Source organism: Hemiscyllium ocellatum, chromosome 37 (assembly GCF_020745735.1).
Source record: "Hemiscyllium ocellatum isolate sHemOce1 chromosome 37, sHemOce1.pat.X.cur, whole genome shotgun sequence".
In the NCBI taxonomy this organism is placed as follows: domain Eukaryota; kingdom Metazoa; phylum Chordata; class Chondrichthyes; order Orectolobiformes; family Hemiscylliidae; genus Hemiscyllium; species Hemiscyllium ocellatum.
Window position 1 is genome coordinate 23,057,306 of NC_083437.1, and position 24,269 is coordinate 23,081,574.

The 24,269-nt window shown below is 42.0% G+C and overlaps 1 protein-coding gene across 2 annotated transcripts; it reads right to left on the bottom strand.

Moving 5' to 3' along the window:
- On the bottom strand, window positions 1-23,841 carry otud3 (OTU deubiquitinase 3). 2 transcript variants are annotated; one of them, XM_060852271.1, is made up of 9 exons: window positions 23,547-23,840; window positions 22,985-23,384; window positions 9,371-9,519; window positions 7,270-7,382; window positions 5,621-5,743; window positions 4,919-5,065; window positions 3,023-3,119; window positions 2,207-2,385; window positions 1-983 (listed from the first exon to the last, which is right to left on the bottom strand). In XM_060852271.1, exons 2-9 carry the CDS (start codon window positions 23,185-23,187, stop codon window positions 807-809), a joined length of 1,188 nt encoding a protein of 395 aa, XP_060708254.1. In that variant the 5' UTR covers window positions 23,188-23,384; window positions 23,547-23,840; the 3' UTR covers window positions 1-806. The 2 variants fall into 2 exon arrangements, with proteins under 2 accessions (XP_060708254.1, XP_060708255.1); XM_060852272.1 differs by lacking the exon at window positions 5,621-5,743 and having other exon boundaries at window positions 23,547-23,841.
- Window positions 23,842-24,269: the final 428 nt, after the last annotated feature.

Consider the following 24,269-nt stretch of genomic DNA (forward strand, 5'->3'; position numbering starts at 1 on the left):
TAAAAATATCTCTGACAAAGCTTTAATGAATAAGATACAGGAATATCTGGTGTTCATAAAAAGTTGCAATTCTTCCACTTGTCTTATATTAGATTAACAGCCATTCAGCCTACTCAGATAAAGTTCTTAGCACGTTCTGTGTGGAAAGGAACCTTCATTTTTGGTGGTTAGCAGCATATTCGCACTCTTTACTGAAAGAGTAAAGTCCTGGTAAGGATTAAAAAAAGGAACAGCTTCACTTCGATGAATGTTTATGGCCCTACCCCACCTGATGCCCATTGGAACACACTGTTTCCAGAACACGATACCAATGATGTTTTTAGAAATGTTCAATATGCCAAAGCCAGTATATAATATAGCTTCTAAAGAAAGGGACTCATATTTCATCTCTAGTATTAATCATTAAAGAAGGTGTAAAGAGTATGATAACTTAAAATATATTACAGCCAGTCTGTAACCCATGTTTGCAGTTATTAAAGAGCTTTCTTGTCTGTAAATCCATTTACTGCTAATTCATCCACATATACATTTTGCAATGCTTATTTAAATTTTGACTTGTTACTTTATGAAGATTTACTGCATTTGTAAAATGCAAGTAATCCACTGCTTCCACCTTTAGGCCATTTCTTCCCCTTTGCCCATGTTCATGTTTGCAAAGAAAACAAGTTCTTCAAAAGATGTGAAATCAAATACTTTCTTAATCGAGAGCAGCATCAGAAAACCTCTCCATTTCCCCATGTTATCTCCTACTCCGGAGACTTATGTAACCATTCAATGTCAGATGATTGCCAGTTGCTGTCCACAAATCAAATATTTAAAGTTGTAAATGTTTTCACTAGGGTAACCGGTGCCTGAAAGTCTCTATTGGTCCCATTGTCTTCCATATTATTGCTCCTGCTCTCTAGGACCTTCTGTCGGTGTCGTTCCTCCTGTCGTTTCTTCTTTTCCAACCTTTGCTGTTCTTTTCGCTGCTTATTCGTTACCTATAATTTTAAAATGCAAATGGATTAGCAGAATCAGGGTGCTGCATTGATAAATACTATCCACTTTAATAACCAATATCCTTAATAAATATTTCACTGCTTTCTGTAATGGAAATTTCAAGAATGATCTTTATATTAAGTAAAATACTTCCTTAAGTGTTTCTTCAGAGAATAGTTGATGATGATGTTGACGTTGCACTTTTAGCAGCTTCTTGGTAGCCCCAAGGCTCTCCTGTACCAGAACCCAGAAAAATCCCATGTTGCTCCTTCAACTTTGCTGAATAAACTGATCTCAACTGGGGCAACAGCTTATATGCCATATTTGCTTTTCCTTTGTTCAGGAATGCAGAGGGCACGTGTTACTTTTTGTTAACTACACTTCTAGTGTAGTCACTAGGTTGTAAGTGTTTAGAAGTTGAAAGAGGACACGACTGGGAATGCCCCTTGCAGTCAAACCAACTGCCAATGTTCATTGTTGAGAATAACTTGAGAATGTTAGCCCCTTGAGCAAAATACTTGGGTGAGGGAAAAGAACACCCTTTGCTGGGGAACTGAACTTCAGTAAGGAATCAATATTTTCAGGAGGAGCAAAGCCAAAATATATAAAGTCACATTATTTCCAGTTACTTACTGTGGACCTGTTGATAGCAGCACTAAATTTGATGATGATGTTGGGAGGTAATTACTGTCTCCAAAAATAGTTGATGTGGTTATCTGCCATTGTTTCATTAAAATTAATTCAGAAATAAATGTTTCAAATTCAAATGTGGCCATGGATTGGCCATGCTAAATTGCCCTTCGTGTTCAGGGATATGGAGGTCAGATGGATTAGCCATAGGAAATGCAGAGGGTAGTGTAGGGGCTGGGGCTAGGTGGGATGCTCTTCGAAGTGGACATAGAGTGGTCAGTGTGGACTCAGTGGGCTGCTTCCACACTGTAGGGGTTCTAGGATTCTTTGAATGCTAGCCAGAAATGATGTTGCAAGCAATGAATTGAGAGACTCAGGAATGGACAACGTTACCCGTATGTCATCACCTCTATAGTGCAGTGGAATCCACTCTGCATTATAAAACGGAGGAGTTCTAGGTCACTGAGAATCTCGAAGGCACAAGTTATAGAATCACAAAAGGTGATTCAGGTGCATATATTGTAGACACAGGATACTTTGCAGATCTCTCTTTTAGTTTGTCACAATCACTTCATCTAACATAAATCCTACACACCTTATTTCTGGTTCTTTTGTTTTCTTCTACGTCATTGGGCCGCTTATTGTTTTCAAACTCTTCAGTATTGACAGTGTGATTTCCAAAAATCCTGTTACCAGTTCCATTCTCCATCCAGAGGGGTGACATGTGCGGAGGGCTGCAATTAGAACCAGTTTTGTTGGAATCTTCATCACTATCTAAAATCAAAAATAAAACAAAATTGAATTATGAAACACACGTAGGTCAGAAACTGGGTTATTCAACAGACAGCAGTTATGTTCCAGTGAATACAGAATGACTAAATCTCAACTGCATCACATAAAAGACATGAGATATTCTGTACCTATATTATATTTTTAAAAATTTTTCAGATAAATCTAATTTTATTCCAGCAGACAATAGGTTTTCTTCTTCGACCAACAGAGAAGCTGTCAAATTTGAACTTGCCAAATCTCTTCTGTAATAAAGGTGTAATCTTTTATTTTGCTGGAGCTCGGCTACTTGCTGGGACTATTTAAAGAAATATAAACTAGAACCATCTGGAAACCTGTATAAACCGAAGTGCACACCCAAGTACAATTTAGAAATATCTTTAATGCTATAAATGGAAGCCTACACTTCTGTAGCAAATGCTACTTTCAGGATTCTCGACAAGTAAGACATTTACAATAGAAAACCAGCATCGAATCCAGAGCATCAAAAAGGAAAATCTTAGATAGAGCAATAATAAAAATGGGTGTCAGTCAGAAAATCATTATAACTCAAAATCTCTAACTGAAGTGAACTTACAACATGTACGCAGAATAAATGTAAACGTTTAGGTGTGGAACTCACTGCTATTCTTCAGTTCATTGGTCTGCAAAATGGTGAATATTACAGACCCTATGTTGTAGTTTTCAGCCTCCAGATTCTGTATAATCATATCAGTATCCTACAGGAAAATGAGGAGAACAGTAACTGTACAATAAAATCTCTTCTTCACTTTCGCAATTTTTCTGGGGTCATCTTGTGTGAGAACTGGCTGTTATTGATATTCGGGCTCCAAGGGCACTGCATACCCTCTCACACTCAATCCCCTGGCTATTCGTGAGGCCAAAAGACATTGGATATTTGATTGCAGCTGCTATCCTAACCAAAATCCATCTTGTCCTCAAAAAAGACATATATATATATGTTTCTGATGGGTGACCAGGAGTACCAATCCTGCAAGGTTTTCCCCCACTTCCGAATCAAATAGCATAGTCAACTGTAGCAACTTTAGTGCTGCTGACTTGACCAACAGACTCCTGGTCAGTACAACTGAGTACCACATTGGATCAAGCAGTCTAGGTTACCGTGGTTCATTGCAGAACTAGGTGCAGGGAGTCCACGTTTAACAATAATCCTTTTAGTGTAATCTCACTTTAATATTATCAGGACAATCTGAGTTGTGAGAGATCGGTTTTAATATTGTTTATTGCAGTACATTACCTGGATCATGTCATTTTGCCACTCCTGAAGATCGTTCTCAGCGTCTGACTTGCAGTCTCTCCCTTGGTCTCTCTGCTCCCGAAGCCCATGCAGGGAGGCCCCATCCAGCTAGCCCCAAATTACCCAGGGATGCTGCCTACTCTGGGCAGCAGCTACCCTGGGTCCTGTACATGTTATATTTTTGTTTTTAAATGTACTTCTTAAAAAAAATCAATGTATGAATTTGGCCACTTATGGCTGAGGTGGTTCTGAATTTCAACTTAAATGCTGAGGAACCAAATTTCAGTATAACATGGATTCCTATGGGAATTAATGTTTCACTTAAAATCTTCTAAGTGAGGACAACTGTACCAGATTAGGCACAGTGCTAATAAACCACAAATGCAATTTTCTTATAAACAACTAAAATTAAATATGTAAATCCTGCATCATAAATTTCACAGGAAAGGCTCACAGAAAGTAAAGACTTGAGAGTAGGGATGGAAGCCACACACAAAGTATGGACATATAGTGAGCTTGAAATTTTCAAATAAAACATCTCAAAATCAAATTTTAATTTACAGAGTACTGCACCATTACAGTTTTATAGAAATCTGATAGAAATGAAAATTGTTTGAGTAGACAGATACATCTTTACAATTAATTAAAATAGATTTTACTTGAGATTGTCAATTCACTATAGCTGCATCAAAATTTTGGATCTCACTTTCTAACAGCACTGTGAATGTACCTAGAGCACATGAACTGTATCAGGACAACAAGGTAGCTCACCAGCACGGGGCGGCACGGTGGCACCGTGGTCAGCACTGCTGCCTCACAATGCCAGAGACCCAGGTTCAATTCCCATCTCAGGCGACTGACTGTGTGGAGTTTGCACGTTCTCCCCGTGTCTGCATGGGTTTCCTCCGGGTGCTTTGGTTCCCATAGTCCAAAGATGTGTGGGTCAGGTGAATTGGCCATGCTAAATTGCCCTTATTGTTAGATAAGAGATAAATGTAGGGGTATGGGTGGGTTCCGCTTCGGCGGGTTGGTGTGGACTTGTTGGCCCGAAGGGCCTGTTTCCACACTGTAAGTAATCTAATCTAAAAAAAAGCATCTTCTCAATATACAATCAATCTTGGTCTGCTAATGATGTCCACATCTCAAATTAGAATGTAAAGTTTGAGAGTCTGGTCCCAGTAGTTGGACCTCAACTTTATCTGCTTTGCTGCAAGTTTAGCCAAGGCTAGCTGAAACTAGGCTGGCCAATCAGTTACTTACCATGCACCCCGTTGCATTGCGTACTTTCTGAATTGCATCATCCAAATCAATCTTGGTCACCTCACTTTCAAAATCCCGTATATCTTCCATCTGGTAATGGCTCATTTTGTTTCGATCTTTCTTCTTTGGATCATCTTTAACAAGCATCTATGAGAGTCGTAATTAAACATGAATTCCTATGGATCTAGTGATATACCGATCTTTTCACAATACATTCAGTGCTGCATTAATACCAGGAACAAAAAAAATACCCAGAAAACACTGAGATAAGAAGCAACTCTCCAGAACATTGCCTCAAGATTTCTTGAGAACTTTAAATTAGCCTTGCAACTCACAGCGGACCAACGTATCTGGTGGTTGTAGTCTACTGAAGTTAAAATCAGATCAATGCTTTGTCTTTAGTTGTCCTGAATTGTCATTATATTCAGGCAACCTGAGCAATCAACATTAGAAGAATTAAACTTTCATGTCAGCAAGAGTTTGCAAGTTAGTTTACCAGCAAGCTCATACCAATATGTTTTCTAAGCAGCTTATTGACATCCAATTCAATCCCTTCCTCCTGTTTAAGAATTCAAATGCAGATTGCAGACACTTCCAATGAATTTAACTACTTGGTGCTATGATTCCCATGAAGAAAGATGACACCTGAAAAGGGGAAGTATACCAAAAGGTTAAGGACCATAAACACATTCACCTACTAACCTCTGTCTTTAGGTTTGCAGGTGCTTCTGAATTATCATTGAGCATGCGTACGCTGTCATAGTGCTCCCCATATCTGTAGGCAATATGCAACTCTACAGGATTGCTCTTTCGGGTTCCAAAAACCTGCAGAATTTTTAAAAAAAACCTATTCTAATAATAATTACTTAGTAGAGTGTGTTATTTGTATGATCATCATAAAGGAGACATTTGATATAACAGGACAATGTTTTCATTACATTATGCATGTCCTTCAGATGATTTGTTTTGTACAATGGAATCATAAACAGAGGAAACTTTTTCCCTCAACCAGATTCAATAGACACTGCAGGTGAACTAAAGACAGAGTTACCTACAGCACAGTCACTGGACACGCGCATGCACACAGACAGGCCACATTTAACTTATACTGATAGAGCCCTGAGTATTTACTGCATATAAATATTGCAGAACCTGAAAATGTACAGTGCAGACTTCAAACTCGAGCTGCACAGGGATCTCACGTAAAAGCAGTCCAGTATCTCTCGTTGAATGTCTCATAGAATTCTTTCATGGGACATGGTTATCACTGGCAAGACCAGAATCTGTTGCCCAATCTTAATTGCCCTCTTGAACAGGTGACTTGTGAGGCCATTTCAGAGAGCAGATCAGAGTAATCACATTGTTATGGGCCTGGAGTGAAATGTGGGCCAGTATAGGTAAGGACAGCAGATTTCCCATCCTAAAAAGGACATCAGTGAAATGATGGGTTTTAAAGAGAATTATCATGATTACCGAGACTAGCTTTCAATTTCAGATTTTAATGAATTGATTGAACTTCCCCACAAGTTACACCATGTTATCTGAAACAAATCAGGGGCCCAGTTTCTGAAGTTAATCCTATATCATTTATGGCAGCTTGTGAGCATTATTTGTTCTCATAAGTAGTTACCACAGTCCCAGAGGTCATTATGTCTTAAATAAAAGACCATAGGGCTGTTCTCACAACAGAGACAAAGCAGGCAGTGAGTCTAACCCATGAAGTGATCAGGCAAGGAGCAAGAAGAGAGAAAGTCGAGAAGGCAGGACCTTCAAGGCAATCTCAGCCAGTGTGGGAATTGAATCTGAGCTGTTGGCGTCACTGTATCACAAATCAGTCATCCAGCCAGCTGAGCTAATCAATGCCAACTTCTACTGGTTAAACAGATAAAATACTTTATTATCCCTTGTCCTATGTCAAATGAAAATATATCCAATGGCTAAGTAAGTGATGCCCCATTCTAACTTGTGTTCTCCTGACCTGAAGTGCTTGAGACCAACATGGACATGACAATAAACATCTGACACAAAAGTTCTGTTAACTGGTAATATCATATTTTGTAATAATGAGCTTTCAGAAACATTGCTGGCTGGAAACATCAAACTCTTGTATAAATCTAAAACTTTGCATCAGAATTCCAGTATAATAATGTATGTTTATTTGAAGTCTTTAACAGAATATGCTGCAGAATATTGAAGAGTGGAAGCTAAGTAGAGAATATGATGTGAAAAGATTCTGTGCAAATCACTTCCAGCAAAGGTGTTGAGGAGTTAGATATTCCAATGCAACATCCTCCAAACACTGTATTAGCTTGGCATTTCAGTGTGATTTGTTACACAGCATTGTAGGTTACCTGCCAAAGTGGGGCATTAAGCTGATGAATCACAATATTCACTTGGTTGTTCCTTGCGAAGGCGACAATTACATCGTTGCCGACAAACGTGCCTGGCTTTTCCAGATTCGCAACTGAAAATTAGATATCAAAACAATATTGTAATAATATATAGAAAACGTTATCCCCATTTGAAGTCAATTGGAGGAGTAATACTGTGGTCTCAACACAATTCAGTTTAGAGATTTGTAGGTATAGGAACCAGTTTATTTCACGAGTCCTCACAGTTCCCAGTCACATCAGTCCTCATTGACCTGCAATTACTCCTGATTCCCTGGCATGTAACTCTGATTGCTGGTTTATCTGCCTATCACCACCTTTGGACATCTTTTTAAAAGGCACTATATAAATACAAGTTGCTGTTGACTATAGGTGAAAGATTATCCAGCGTTAAGAGGTAGCATTTGCTGCATTAATTATTATCTTATTAAAGCACAACTGCATGCAGAAGATGCTACCAGAAATAGCTGGACACCCCAGCAAACATAATGCAGTTTTCAGAATTACACAGCATCAGGTTATTCCTAAGTGCTTTATGGTCAATAAAATACTTTTGAAAAGTTCTCACTGTTATAAAGAAATACAGCAGTCAATTTGTACATAAATACCAATGATGTAGTAAAACAAACAGGTAATTTCCTTTTATATGAAAAGAATGGTTTATCTAGAACATCAGAAGAATTCCGTCCTGCTTTCCTTAGTCATGTTCACCATCTGAGGGCAGAGAAAGCTTTGGTTTAAATCAAAAGTCTGTTTATTCAAGACTGACTTAAATTCAACAGCCCAGATTCTGCTGCTTTCTATAGAACAAAATTCCACAATTAATTCTGAAAGAAAGCAATCTCCTCACTTCTATCTTAAAAAGGGAGAATTCTTATTTTTAGACTGTGTTCCCTAATTATATTCTCCAGAATATGAGGAAACATCTGTCCAGTATTCAGCCCTTCATGTCCCCTCAGGATCTTACATGCTTTAATAAGATAATTTCTCATTGTTCTAAACTCCAATGGGTACAGGCCCAAATTGTTCAAACCTTTTTCATAAGATCCTGAAATACTTGCAATGGGAGTTTAACTTGTTTTCAAATAAAGGAGACTAAAACTGTACATAGTACAGCAGTTGTGGTCTCACCAATGCTTTGTTTAGTTGCACGAATATCCCAATCCTCTTGCGACATCCAACAAATTCCATTTTCCTCCCTAATCACTTGCTGTATCTGCATACTAACCTTTTTGTGATTCATGTTATCAGAACACCCAGGTCACTCTGTACCTCCGAGTTCTGTACATTTCTCTCTGTTTAAATAGTATGTTGCTAAAGGGGATGAACTTACATTTCCCACATTATACCATTTGCCAAATGTTTGTCCACTCACTTAAACTACCCATTATCATAGCAGACCCTTCAATTCTTCCTGACAATTTACACTTCTATCTATCTTATAATCATCAATGAATTTAGCTACCATACATTTGAACCCTTCTTCCATGTCTTTGATATAGACTGCAAATCGTTGATACCTCTCCACTAACTTCTGCAGCATTCCATCAGTCACAGTTTGCCAACCTGAAAAAGACCCATTTATTCCTAGTCTGTGCGCCATATTAACTAGCCAAACCTTAACTAATGCCAACAGATTATCCGCCTACACCATCTGTTCCTATCTTCAAATGCCATTTTGAAATCCAAATGCACTGGATCTGCAGGTCCCCCTTTTCCACCTTGCTTGTTACTTCCTCAAATGACCAACAGGTAAACACAATTGATGTTTCCTGATTCCATTATAAATGTTGGTCCGCTATAGCCTCTTTAATAATGGATTCTTGCAATTTCTCTATGACAGATGTAAGGCTAACTGGCCAAGTTTGCTGATAACCTCAGATGAAGGAAGCTATTAGGGACCCTCAGGCAAATAATGAGTACCAACCAGAGTAATGTTAATAACATTGCATGTGCCACACACATCCAAACTACATCTGTGGCCAACGTTAATCTCCTGCGATCATTTCTCTCTTTCTTTGCTCATACTTTGAGTTAATGAGACAATCACATTAAGACTCACCATATCGATCAAAAGGGACGTCATCCTCAACAAACGGTTCAAAATCTTGACGATGTTTTATCATGAAGTCCACTGTTTCCCTCCGGTGCTTTAGGTGGTTTCGAGAATGACCTTCAAGCTGATCTCCAAGAGCACGAAAGAGACAATTCCTTATCAAAAAAAAAGTAGACAATTCATTGCTTCTAATTTAGAGTGGCAAATTCAAAGTAAAAATCAGCAACTTCAGGGTCAAGAGGTGTTGTAGGATGGTAGCTTCACAAGTGCAATTACAGACCCTCCAAGTTACTGATGGATTTCAATCATTAGGCAGTCATGGATTAAGCCACTGACAAACAAGGTCAAAGTTTCACTATCAAAAGTAACTCAGGATACAATCTAACTGGAGCAAAAGGGATGGGCACAATATTCCATGGCACACAGCACAGTTCATTGTCACATTTCTACAGCTACATAAACAAGTGATAGAATAGTTTCTGTTGGAAATGACCTTTGGCCCACATAGACCAATAATCCACAATATTCTCTTTGTTCATTTTAAATAACAGAACTTTCTTTCTGACAAAAACACACAGTCTCTCTTCTTGAAGCTCATTAAAACTTTTCTCTTCACGACTTGTATTGATAATCTGTTCCACATACTACCTTAAGCAAAAATAGGAATTTCTGGAGAAACCCAGCAGGTCAGTCAGCATCTGTGGAAAGAAAGCAGAATTAACATTTTCAGTTCCATGACTCTTCAGAGGTCACTAGGAAACATTTGTATTTATATTGAAGCAGAATTGTGGACAAGGTGGAAAAGGGGATAGGAATCAGGCTCTTAAAGGTAATTAACTTGATGGGAGCCTTAGAGGCTGCTGAGTTCTCCAAGGAGAAAATGTGTTGTTGTTTCTCAAGTCTGCATTAAAGACTTGCTGGAGGCCTGTGACAGAAATGTTGGCTGTGAATGCAGTGGTGTGTTGAAATCACAGATAACTGAAAACTTTGGGTGATTTTTACAGACATAGTGTAGGTATCCTGCAAAGCAGTCATCCAGTCTGATGTTTCATCTCCCCACTTTTGTAGAAAATACATTGTGAACAGTGAATATAATAGACTAGATTGAATGAAGTAGGTGAATCACCACTTCACCTGGAAGGCCTGGGGTGTTGGACGGTGAGGAGGGAGGAAGTAAATAGGTTGGTGTTACACCTTCTGCGATTGCCTGGGAAGGTGCTGTGGGAGTGAGAGAAAGTGTTGGGAATGGAGGAGGACTGTACCAGAGTGTCCTTGAGGGGGCGGTCCCTGAAGCATGCTGACAAGGCAGGGGAGGGAAATGGGTGTCTGGTCATGCCATCCTGTAAAAGGTGATAGAAATGGTGACATAATCCTTTGGATGTGAAGGCTGGTGGCATGGTAAGTGACAACCAGAAGGACCTTATCACTGATGTGGGAGAGAAGGGAAAGTGTGAGGGCAGGAGATGGGTCGTACACAGCTAAGGGTCCTGTTGACTACGAGTAATGAGAAAAAAAAGGTGAATATTTCTGAAGCTACCCAGTGGAAGATGGCATCATCAGAACAGATGTGACAGAGATGAAAAAGGTGTCCTTACAGGAAGCAGAGTACAAGGATGTACAGTTGAGGTAACTGTGGGACTTGGTGGTTTTGTAGCATATATTGGTAGACAGCTTAATCTCCAAAAATTCCGGCAAGAGAGAAAGGGAAGCAACACCAATGATATCATTGATAGTACTGGAGAAAGACCTGTGGATGGGGTCAGACTAGCATCGGAACAAGGAAAGTTCCATGCAGCTCAAAAAGAGACAGGAATAATTGGGGCCCCATGGCCACTCCTCTGACTGGAAGAAAGCGAGAGGAGTCAAAGGAACTGTTTTGTTGAGAAAAAGTTTCTCCTGCATTTTTTTTTGTCCTCAATTTGTTTATGAGATTTGTGCTTGAATTCCATCTGCCGCAAAAAGCCTACGTGAGAGTCAACTTGTCCAAACCTTTCACTGTCGTCACATTCAAGAAAGGAAAGACCTAGGGTTACCACTCTTCCTTTGTACAGTACTGCTTCACATTTGGAGCTCAACCATGAAGCAATTATTTACACCACACCCAATCACTGAATGTCCTTTGTCCAAGGAGGGAGACCAAAATGGCATAAACCAGACATTGTCTTTGAAATAATGCCACAGAGGCTGGTGTCACTCTTTATTTATATGTGGAGTGGTCTTGACACTGATCCAGCTGTCAGAGTGAACATGTTGTGTGACACTCCTGTTCTTTTTTTCTGTTGTTTTTATTACTAAACAGTACAGTTTACAAATAATTAACATTAACAGCTGTTTACAGAGAAACAACAATTTACAAGGACCAGGAGCAGCAAGGCCAGGCCCCAAACCTCACCATTCAAACAGTTTTCAGGGAAATGAGGACAAGCTTCAAATCCCATTTTCAGTCATCACAAAATTAAATGCAACAAATACATGCAAGACAGTCCAAATTAAATAAGAAACAGTGGATAGAAAACAGACCCCCCCCCCCCCCCCCCCCCCCCCCCCACCCAAGCAACCCAACAAGCCACTTGTCCTTTCTACCTTTTGGCCATTTAAAGGCAGCCCACCCCTATGCCCCTTTTGGCTCTCAGTCCACCCTGACACACCTTCCAGCTACCTTTAGGACAGCATGTCCTGCTTCCCCACCCTCCCCAGGACAACAGCGATCAAGATACCTACCTACCTTCCAGCTTCCCTAACTGCCCTTCGCACCTTCCGGCCACCTCTAGGACAGTCTGCCCGGAGTGACAGTGCTGAGGACAGCAAACCTGCCTTCCGGGTCTCTGTCTGCCCCATGTACCACCTGACTCTCACCCACCCCAACATGCTACTCGGCCTGTGGACTGCCCTGACACACCGTCCAGTCATATATAGGACAGCCCGTTCCCCTTCCTGAGATGACGGCGCACAGGGCAGCCCACAAGCCATCTGGATCTCAGCCTGCCCCTACTCATGTTCTGGCTCTCAACTGCACTCTGAACACCCTATACACCTTCCAGCTCTCAGTGTGACTGGCATCAGGGTGGCCTACCCACCTTCCGATTCACAGGATGGCCTACCCACCCTCCAGCTCTGGGGGTGACAGCTTTCAGGATGACCTATGAGCTTCCCAGCTTACAGTGAGGCCTGCCAGACCCAGGGACACACAAGACGTTGCCTGTTGGGTTTATCACCTGCACTAAGTCAGAGTCAATTATGAACAGACTCCCTTCTGGTACAGAGTCCATTACCATAAACAATTCTCTTCAGAAGGCAGAATCCATTCCCAGGAATAGAGTCCACTCCAGTGTGCAGAGTGCATTGTCAGAGATAGAGTCCACAACCAAAGGTAGAATCTACTCTGGTATTAACAGTCCACTCCTGAAGGTAGCAAATGCATAACCCACAGCATACACACAGATGTTCAGTCTTCATAGAAGCCTGGTCTATCCACAGAGAACCAGGCCGACTCACAGGAATACAGTTAATTCTAAAAGGTGCAGTTAACTCACAGATGATTCACTCCAACAGGCAGCAAATGCTCATCTCCCAGCACATACACAGGTGTTCAGTCTTTACAGAGGCCTAGTCTCTCACAAAGAGCCAGGCCTACCCACACAGGAACAATTCAACTAGAAAAGTGCATGTCCTCATAGGGACTCAGTCCAAACACCAAAAAAAGTGAAAATACATGCAAACAAAAAAAAACAGAACGTAAGGGCTAAGCCGTGCTACGAATTCTACATTGAGAAAAGGACAAAGTAAAAAAAGAGAAATAAAGGAGTAACCACCCAGTGAAACAACGGTTCTCTAATGGAAACTGAATTGCACCTGTAACATATTGACTGTGTAAATCAGCTTGTTCAGAAATCAGTCCTCAGTAAAAAAAAAAGGAATGCCAGTTAAAAAACTGGCATTCCTGATCAGCCAGTTCAGGAATCAGGTATCCCCCTAAAAAACCAGAAACTAACAGCAGTGTACACTGGCTATGGCCAGTCAGGTTGGAGTCAGTGCCCTGACACAGATGGAGAGTCCCTGACACTGATCCAGCTCTCAGAGTGAACAGGAAATGTCCCTTTTTTAAATTTTATTAAACAATACACAGTTTACAAAACAATTAACATTAACTGCTTTATACAGAGAAATAGCAATTTTACAAGGAAGAGGGGGTAATGGCAAAGACAGGCCCCAAACTCTACCGTTCAACCAGTTTTCAGGTAAATGAGGACAAACCACAAATCCCAGTTCCAAATCATTACAAAACAGCAACAATGACATTTGTACAAGCAAGACATTCCAATTACATAAAACAGTACATACAATAGGAGACCCCAGCAACCCAGCAAACCCCCCAACCCTCCCACCTTCCGACAACTAAGGCTGCCTGCCCCTCCGGCTCTCGGTCCATCCAATGCCCCTTTCACCCTGACACACCTTCCGACCACCTGTAGGACAGCACGTCCTGCTTCCTCAACACCCCCCATTCCAAGACGACAGCGGTCAGGACAGCCTAGCCACCTTCTGACTTCCCTAACCACCTTTCATATTTTCTGGCCACCTCTAGGACAACCCGCCCCGGTACCTGCCCAGGGTGACAGCGCTGAGGACGATCTCCACACTTACATTCATGATTCTTCTGATGCTTTAACATTGTTGTACAATTTCCAGCTTTCTGATCCTAGCTACACCCTCTTCACCATGGATGTGCAATCCCGCCCCATGTCCATCCACCATCAGGATGGTCTGAAGGCTCTCTGCCTTTTCCTTGGAAGAACACCTGACAATCCCTCCATCTCCACTGTCTTTTGGTTGACAGAGTTCATTTTCACTTCAAACAACTTCTCCTTTATTTCCTCTCACTTTCTCCAAGACAAGGGTGTGGCTAATGGTCCAGCTATGCCAGTCTCTTTGTGGGCTCTGTGGAACATTTGCGGATTTACTCTTACTCAGAACTCCACCCACACCTCTTACCCTGATACATCATTTTCGTCATTGGTACTCCTTCCTGGTCTCAATGGAATTGGAAACATTTGTCAGTTTTGCTTCCAATTTGTATTCTTTGTTCATCTTCATCTGGTCTATCTGACTCTTCCCTTTCTTCAGTTTACAGGCTGTCACCACCATCATTACAAGCTCACCAATTCCCACAGTTACTTTGACGACACTTCCTCTCATCAAACATTCTAGAAGGGATTTTATTCATTTCTTCCAGTTTCTCCATCTCTGTCACATCCATTGTGCTTATGCCACCTTCCACTGGGTTACGTCAGACATGACCACCTTTCTCCTCAACTGGTGACTCCTCCCATGACCAATGGCTGACAGGGTCCTCAGCCACGTCAGTCTCATTTCCCACACTTCCACCCTCACCCTTTCCCCTGTTTCCCAGAACAATGACAGAGTTTATCTTGTCCTCACTTTCTACCCTATTAGACTCTGCATTCAAAGAATCACAGCCGCCATTTTATTGATCGCCAGCAGGATGTCACCAAACATACAAGACCATAAGACATGGGGGCAGAAATTAGGCCATTCACCCCATTGAATGGTGGAGCAGACTCAATCATGGCTGATAAGTTTCTCAACCCCATTCTTCTGCTTTCTCCCCATAGGTTCTTGATTGTCAAGGGGATCAAGAGTTATGTATCTCAAACCTAAACTTACTCAATGACCTGGCCTCCACGGCCTTCTGCGGTAATGAATTCAATAGATTCACCACTCTGGCTGAAGAAGTTTCTCCTTATCTCCATTCTAAAAGGTCTTCCTTTTGCTCTAAGGCTGTGCCCTCAGGAAATAGAAATGGAAATAATCTTCCCAACATCCACTCTATCCAGGCCATTCAGTATTCTAAGTTTCAGTGAGAACCCCACTCCCCACCCTTCTAAATTCCATTGAGTATAATCCCAGAGTCCTCAAATATTCTTTACGTATTAAGCTTTTCATTCCTGGGACCACCCTCGTGAACCTCTTCTGAACACAGTCCAGGGCCAATACATCCTTCCTGAGGTATGGGGCCCAAAACTGCACACAATATTCCAAATGTGGTCTGACCAGAGCCTTATATAGAGCCTCAGAAGTAGATCCCTGCTTTAATATTCAAGTCCTCTCAAAATAAATGCCATCATTGCATTCGCCTTCCTAACTACTGATTCGACCTGCAGAGAATCGTGGACTAAAACTTCCAAGCCTCTTTGCACTTTAGAATTCTGAATTTTCTCTCCATTTAAAAAATAGTCCATGCCTCTTTTCTTCCTCCCAAGCTGTGTGACCTCACACTTTCCCATATTGTACTCTACCTGCCACTTCTTTATCCGCTCTTCTAACCTGTCCAAATCCTTCTGCAGCTTCCCACCTCAGTGTTACCTATCCCTTTACCTATCTTTGCATTGTCTGCAAACTTAGCCAGAATGCCCTCAGTTCCTTCATCTAGATTGTTGACGTATACAGTGGAAAGTTGTGGTCCCAACACAGAGCTTTGCAGAACACCACTTGTCACCAGCTGCCATCCTGAGAAGAACCTTTTATCCCACTCTCTGCTTTCTGCCAGATAGGCAGGCTTCTAACCATGCTAGCACCTTGTCAAAAACCTTCTTGAAGTCCAGGTAGATAATATCCATTGGATCTCCTTGGTCTAACCCGCTTGTTACTTCCTCAAAAGAATTCTTGCAGATTTGTCAGGCATAACCTTCCCCTTGATGAAACCATGCTGACTTTGCCTTATTTTACCATACACTTCTAAGTATTCAGAAATCTCATTCTTCACAATGAATTCCAGGATTGTAACCATGACCATGTAGGCTAATCGGTCTGTACTTTTCCATCTTTTGCCTTACTCCCTTTATAAACAGGGGTGTTACATTAGTGATTTTTCAGTCCTCTGGGACCCTCCCTGACCATGTGATCTTGTGGGAAATTCTCAATGTTCTATTTCAACAGAAGCATCTAAATACTTACTTTAAATTCAAGGCATTTCACACAAACGCACTGAGCAATCAGAAGTCAAAGCTGCTCGTTGCAATTTCATGTTCTTCTCTCTACTACTTAACAGATTAACTAGTCAGCTAAAATGAAAGGCAGACAAATTCAATCTGAGCACGCAAAGTTTTCAATTGATAATTCACAGTTCAATTTATTGGCTCAGGAAAAGTAAAACATGAAATGGAAATCCTAAAAGTCGCTAAAATGTGTAATAGAAATCTGACCATCCAACTAACAGTGCATTCAATATTTCATAACCCAGACAACATCTTTTTTAGAGGCATGGCATTCTTTCCTTGTTTTATAATAAATATATATTTATTGAAAAAATTTTATTCTTTTGAAAAAGGGAAAAAAAATGATAAAAATACAGAAAAATAGAAATGATGTCACACTACTATACTACAGTAATGTTAATAACGTATCTATCACTCTACAGGATACAATCGTCTCATTTACTTAAGTTAAAATAAACTTGAATTAATTTAATTCTATTTTATTTACAACTGAATTAAGCTAAATTACATTACATTACTCCATTTGCCACACCTCCACCGAAGCTCCCATCCAAGGGGGCAACAGTTATTAACTAGGCCTCCTACCCTGGGGTCTTCAGACCACCATACACAGCCCTCACGGCTACATAAAGGCCCTAATCAGTATCACCAATAAGTCCTGTGTCTATATAATTTAGAAAGGGCCACCATGTTTTATAAAATTGTTCCATTCCATATTGTACCATACTTGTCAGATAATCTTGGGGGATGTACTCCATCACAAGTCTGTGCCACTCCATAAGGCCTGGGGTTTTTACTGATATCCAGTTCACTAGGATGTGTTTCCTTGCACAATGTGTAAGAATGTTAAATAACCTCTTCCCGTGCAGTCCTAAAAGAAAGGATACCGGATACGTCTTAACTTCAATTCCCAGGATCTTCTCCAGTATGACACCCGAGTATCCACGAATCTTGTAGCTGGCCCAAAACCAACGTGTAAGGGCACCTGTCCTAATTTTACATTTGCTGGAGAAGATCCTTTCTTAAACTTTGCTAATCTCCCCGGTACCATATAGGCCCTGTGAAGGATCTTTATTGCATATCGAAATTTTCTTTACATTTTCCCATGTTTCCGAAGAAATTTTTTCCCCTAGCTCCTGATTCCAGACCCTCTCCATATCCCCCAAGGCGCTCCCCCTCTGCAGATGGTATGTGGTACTAACCAAAAGTGCTTCCCCACATCAGAGTACTCTTCATTGTCCAACTTGTAGGACTGTGCCAAGAGTGTGGTCTTCTTCTATATATAATCCCTAACCTGGAAGTATCGGAAAAGGCCCCTATTATTAGGAATTCCGTATTTTTGACTAAGTTGGTTGAAAGATCTCTCTCCCTTGAATAAATCTCTCAAACAGAAGATTCCCTTACCCTCTCATGCTTTGAAGCCAGAGTTCATTGGCCGCAGCCAAAATCCTGGGGGTTCCACTAATGGGGTGAATGGCGAGGTCTTAAGCAAATTGCCCTCATTCTGCCGCATTATCTGCATTTATTTCACCGTATTGAAGATAATTGGAGTTTCACAATGCTCAGCTACAGATCTCATCTTATCCATAAGCAATAAATTGATGAAGGAACACCTTGCCTGCGAGACCTCAACACCAAGCCATGTTGGCCTCAGGTCCTTACGCACCCAGTCACCCACATATGACAGCAGGGCGCCTATTTCGTATCTCTTCAGATCTGAGAGATTCACCATCCTCATATCCTGCGGAAGTTGCAGCTTGGTAAATTTGATTATTTGGCGCCATAGGTACCTCCTAAAAGATCCAAGACAGCCAGTAAGCCTCCGCAGCACCTGCCTGGGTAACAGCAATGGAAGATCCTCATTGGATATAATAGCCGAGGAAGAACACTCATTTTAAATCAGGGCTATGCAATCTAGCCATGATTTTGGTAAACCCCCGCACCACCACTGCAAATCCTGCTTTATCCTCTCAAACAATTGCACGAAGTTAGCTCCGTACAGCTGACGGAAGGTAGGGGTAATAAAAATTCCCAGGTAAAGAAAAACTTTGTGACCACTGAAGAGGAAACTGTGTTCCACTGTCCAGCTCTGGTACTTCCACTAATCCTCCGACAGCCATGATTTCTGACTTTGTAAAATTTATCCTGTATCTCGAAAAACTGCCGAATAATTAAAACTTTTTATAATAACCTAGGTATGGACTTTTCTGGGTTAGCCAGAAATAGAAGGACATCATCTGCATAAAGAGTAATGTTGTGTTCCCCAATTCCCACATTTGGTGCCACTATTTCAGGGTCGTTCTGGATGGCATCCACCAAAGGCTCAATTACCAAGGTGAACAGTGGCGGCAAGAGAGGACATTCCTGTCAGTTGCCTCTCCCCACATTAAAATTATTCGATTTGACACCATTTATGATTTAAAGTCTGGTTGAAGATTTGTAGCTCGGGTGTCCGTTGTTGTGGTTCTGTTCGCCGAGCTGGAAGTTTTTGCTGCAAACGTTTCGTTCCCTGGCTAGGGAACATCATCAGTGCTATTGGAGCCTCCTGTGAAGCGCTGCTTTGATGTTTCTTCCGGTATTTATAGTGGTTTGTTCTTGCCGCTTCCGGGTGTCAGTTTCAGCTGTAGTGGTTTGTATATTGTGTCCAGGTCGATGTGTCTGTTGATGGAATTTGTGGATGAATGCCATGCCTCTAGGAATTCCCTGGCTGTTCTCTGTCAGCTATCCCTAGTAGCCATACACTCAGACAACCAGGAACATGAATTTGACTGGGAAAACACTACCATCATAGGACAAGCCAGACAGAGAACAGCCAGGGAATTCCTAGAGGCATGGCATTCATCCACAAACTCCATTAACAGACACATAGACCTGGACCCCATATACAAACCACTACAGCTGAAACTGACACCCGGAAACGGCAAGAAGATCCATCAACAGACACATCGACCTGGACCCTACATACAAACTACTACAGCTGAAACTGACACCCGGAAGCGGCAAGTACAAACCACTATAAATACCGGAAGAAACATCAAAGCAGCGCTTCACAGGAGGCTCCAATAGCACTGATGATGTTCCCTAGCCAGGGAACGAAACGTTTGCAGCAAAAACTTCCAGCTCGGCGAACAGAACCACAACACCATTCATGATGACCACCACATTGGGGACTGCAAAAAACACTGCCACCCACCTAGCGAAGGCACCCCCCCCGCCCCCCAAGTTCAAAGCGATTTAGAACACCAAAGAGATATGCCCACTCCACTCAATCAAACGCCTTTTCTGCATCCAGGGAAATCACCAAGCCCGGAATCAATCTTTGCTGACATACTTGCACTATATTCAATATCCTCCTGACATTCTTGGAAGAGCTGCAGACCCCTGACAAAACCCGTCTTTTTTTTATATAATAGCAGGCAGCACCTTTTCCATCCTCAGAGACAGCATCTTTGTAGACTTCAAAGTTTTATCATTAAACAATGAGATAGGTCTGTACAATGCGCAGTCCTCGGGGTCTTTCCCTTTCTTTAAAATAAGGGAGATCTGAGCCTCCCTAAGAGAGGGCAGAAAGCAGTCCCAGCTATACGAATGACTATACATCTCCAGAAGTAGTTCAGCTAACGTGTATAAACTTCTTGTAAAACTCACTTGGGAACCCACCTGGACCGGGTGCCTTGCCACCTTGGAGCTGCCTTACCAGTTCTTGCGCCTCCTGTATCATCAAAGGTGCATTTAAAAGGGATGCCTGCTCTGCGTTTATGCAGGTGCAGTAAAAGGTAAAATCCCTCCCATTCAGGTGGAGACGCCTCCACATACCCACTAGCCCCAACTCCTCACACAAGTCCACTAACTGTCGAGACTGCTGAGGTGTACCCAACAGACCCCTTGACATCCTGTCTACCCCAGGATGCATGATATGATTAAAGTCTCCGCCTACAGTCGTGCAGCACACACCAAGAGCCATTAATTTAGAAACTGCGTCAACTAAAAATTTGACAGGATGCACCAGGGGACAGTAAACGTTCAGGATGCCACATTCTTCTCTTTGTACTAGAGCCATGAGAATGATGAACCAACCATGCACATCCTTGATTTGATCAATCATCTGAAATGGAAGGTTCCTTCATACCAGTATGGCCACCCCTCTGCTTTTCAGGTTGAAGGAGGAGAAGAATATCCTATCATACCCCTCCCCGAATCTAACTTCAGATGTTCCCTATCCACTAAATGTGTCTCCTGAAGATCGAGGTCAACCCTTTGCTTAAGGTTTGAGAGCACCTTCTTCCTTTTAATGGGGGAAGGACACCACTTTATACTCCAGGTGCATCACCTGAATAGGTCACTAACCATGACCGCATACTATAGCTGTGGTTCCCCCGAGAGGAAGAAGCCCATTCAATGCGCAGCAAGTGGAAAAAACACGACTTTACAAAATCTAAAAACAATTCCTACAAATGCTACTAAAACTAAACAACTAACCACTCCTCTTAATTTAAACAAATAAACATATAAACCACTAATCACAAGAGATCTCCCCCCACACCCATAGGGGGCATTCACTCCCAACCTTACAGCCATCTTGGCACCTTCCAGTTAAGGCCGTGCCCAAACCCAGGCAATAGGGAAAAAAAAACATGTTATTTACACTCATGAAAGTTAACAATGGACACCCCTACCCCCAACCTCCACATCTCAACCCCATACACCTTTATACCAAAGCAGTAACCACCCCTCACCCAGAAAAAAAAAAGAGAACAGTAAAATAACAGTTAATTACCAAACAGATACAATATTAAACAAACCAAATTTAGAACAAAGAAACAATGAGAAAGTATTCTGCCATTGTCTGCAAACATCTATTCCTCTTTCCCCCTTCGGCCCAAGTCAATTATTTCAGAGTTCAAAAATTGTTTAGCTTTTTCGAAATTATGGATAGATCCTCCATAATTAAGGCATAGTATTGCTGGGTACCTCACAGAATATTGAATATTCAAGTCTCTCAATTTTTTAACATCAAAAGGCTTCCTCTTCTTAAGAAAGGTCCTGAAAAACATTATTTTCGAACCTTTATATACCAGAGCATGTGGATCTCTTCCCAGTCTTCTGGATGGTTCTATTATTAACTGCTTCTCTTTATAGTGCTGGAGTCGCACTAGGTGCAGGTTGGGGGCGCTGAACCAACCCAGACCTGCCCATCATGAGTCGGTGGGCCCATTCCACACTTATCCGCCCCAACTACATCTCCAACCCCAACATCTCCGGGAGACACCTCTCAAGGAATTCAGCTAGGTTCTCGCCTTCCTCATGTCCTGGAAGACCCACTACACAAGTTTTTTCTCCGACCTCGAGCTGTGAGGTCGTCAACCTGTTCCAGTAAGGCCCGAACCTGGCCTTCCAAGGTTTGGATCCGTGCCTCGGAGTACTCCATCACAGAGTCCGACGCCGCGATCCTTTGCTTGACCACTTCCATGCGTTGATCCAGTGCCTGAATCTCCTGCTCATGTTTTGTCAGCATAACAGTAATCGGTTCCAGCACTGTTTCGATTTTATCATGGAGTTTTGCAAACTCTGTGAGCAGGTGCTGCTGTTCCACTGAGCTCAAAGGCACCACCACAGGATTCAAAGCAGCGGCTGCAGGTATGCCTGACACAGTACGGGAATGCCCTGCCTGTTGCACTCCCCTATCTCCTTTATTTGTCTTCATCTCAACTCCAAAACCTCCAAATCCAAATTTAAAAGGTTCTAGGTGTTCTGCCTGCTTTATACTGACAATTTTTCTCAGGGGTGACTGATGTGGGTGAGGGGTTGGGGGGAGGAGTAGGAGCCCACCTTGCCTGTGGTATGGCACACAGCCCAACACAGCAGACTTTTCAGACTGCCACCATCTTGAATCTCCATCCCAGACAACATTTTTAAACACATTTTACTAAAATTAGGAATAGAAACCATGAAACAAAAACAAAATGCTGGAGAAACTCAGCATGTCTGGCAGAAAACATAGCAAGAAAACCAGACTTCACTTCGTATCAGTAATCCTTTGTCAGAATGTAAAGGCCATAACTTCAGCTTGTGAGAAGTCTCCAAGGTAGGAAGTATCTGGCTGAAAGATCGCTCAGTCTATATTCTACATAAAATTTGTAACAATTGCTTGCGCATACACACCAACTTCACGCTTGAAGCAAAGAATTTTCAATTCAAGTTGAGTGTGTTAAAGTTAAATGTGATGAAATTTGCGATTGGCATCCTCAGCAACAGGTTTTTTAAACTCAAAGCTGCCAATCCCTCACTGCCAAATAATCTTGGTTTTCACACACAGCTAAACTGGTGATCAATTTACTCTCAGTCAGTGTGGCAATACAGTTTTTGGGAAAAAGCAGAGTTCCAGCTCAACACACAGTGCTGCCCAGCAGATGCCTTACAAAAAAAAGTTTAACTCCTCCCCCTCCCTCAATGTGAAAGTGGAAATTCAATTTATTTCACTATTGACTTAGAACCAAAACATTGTATGGCATCAGTCACTGACAGCTTTTGGCTTAAAATATTATCAAAACTGTGATATGCTCCAGAATCATTAGGCAGTGACTGTTAGAACATGTTTTCTTACCCATCACCAGGAACTTCCCTGAGTTTGAGTCCCATGGTCAGTAGTTGGTTGGCAAAGCTCAAAAACTCTTCATCCTCTGACCCGTCCTGGGATCTGTTCTTCCTCTCCTTAGCCAGGGCTCGTCTCACAGCCTTCTCGTCCCTTTTCCGCTCCAAATCCAGTTTCTTATTAGTTCTGGTTTTGACCGCTTGCTTCTTGGACATGGCTCACAGGCCAGCTAGGACCACATGGAAGCTGCAGAGGGTGAACCAGGATCATCAGAGAGGCATAGGGCAGAGTGTCACCATAGTGACAGAGCCAACTGGAGGAGAAGATGCAAGAGCTGGGTGGAGAGCAAGAAACCAGAGCCAAGCCCTCACTCTGGTCTTGCCCTCGAGTTGAAGGAGGAATCCCCAAAGTTCTGAAACAGCAAAAGAAAGAGAGAAAAGGAGAAAATAGAAGATATTTATTGAGCGCTGAAGGTCAGCTGAGCAACTGTATTACATGATGTTATAGAGTGAAGTCGGACAGACTGAGCTCAGTCCTGCTACATTGTGATATCCTTTGACGCAACAAAACCTACCCGCTACCGGTTTTATTCTTTTCAAGCAGGGCCTAGAGCCAAGTGTGAAGCCTCGGGCTTGCGTGCCGGCGCCGCCCGCCGGAAGTGACCAGCGGCCGGGGCTGGGGAGGCGGGTCCCACGGGCCTGAAGCTGCCGGCTCACTCACAGAGAAAGACAGCCCTCACAGCCTGAAGCTTCCTCCTAAAAAAGCCGGCAGCAGCGAAACCGCGGCATTCCGCCCTGGTTTCCACAGCGCCGGGACTAACTTCAACAAACCACTTTAACTGTCTACCAGTCTATTCTGGAACCTACTCCAGCCAAGACCTTTAACCCCACTCTCAACCTCAGTCTCTGATGGAGTTAAAACCATCCCCAGAAAACAACTTTAACTTGCCCCAGTCCTTCATCTCGTCTCCTTCAGCCCAAATCCATTCTATTACCGCAGCCTGTTCCAATCATAATCCATTTTTGTCCTAATTCAATCCCAATCTCTTTTATTTCAATATGCTTTAATTGAAATCCAAACCATTGCTAGTCTATTCCTCAATTTACAGCACTCTTTTAAACTTTTATACTGCCTCGTGAGTAAATGTATTTCTTATTTGGTGCTCATACATTAAAGTAGGTTTCTCTGGCTCTTGGTGTAAATACAATCAATTTTTAGTTTGGGTTCAACTATTTTTTTCCCTTTTACCTTATTACAGGGTCTAAATATGTTATGCAGAATTAATCTAAAATATGCC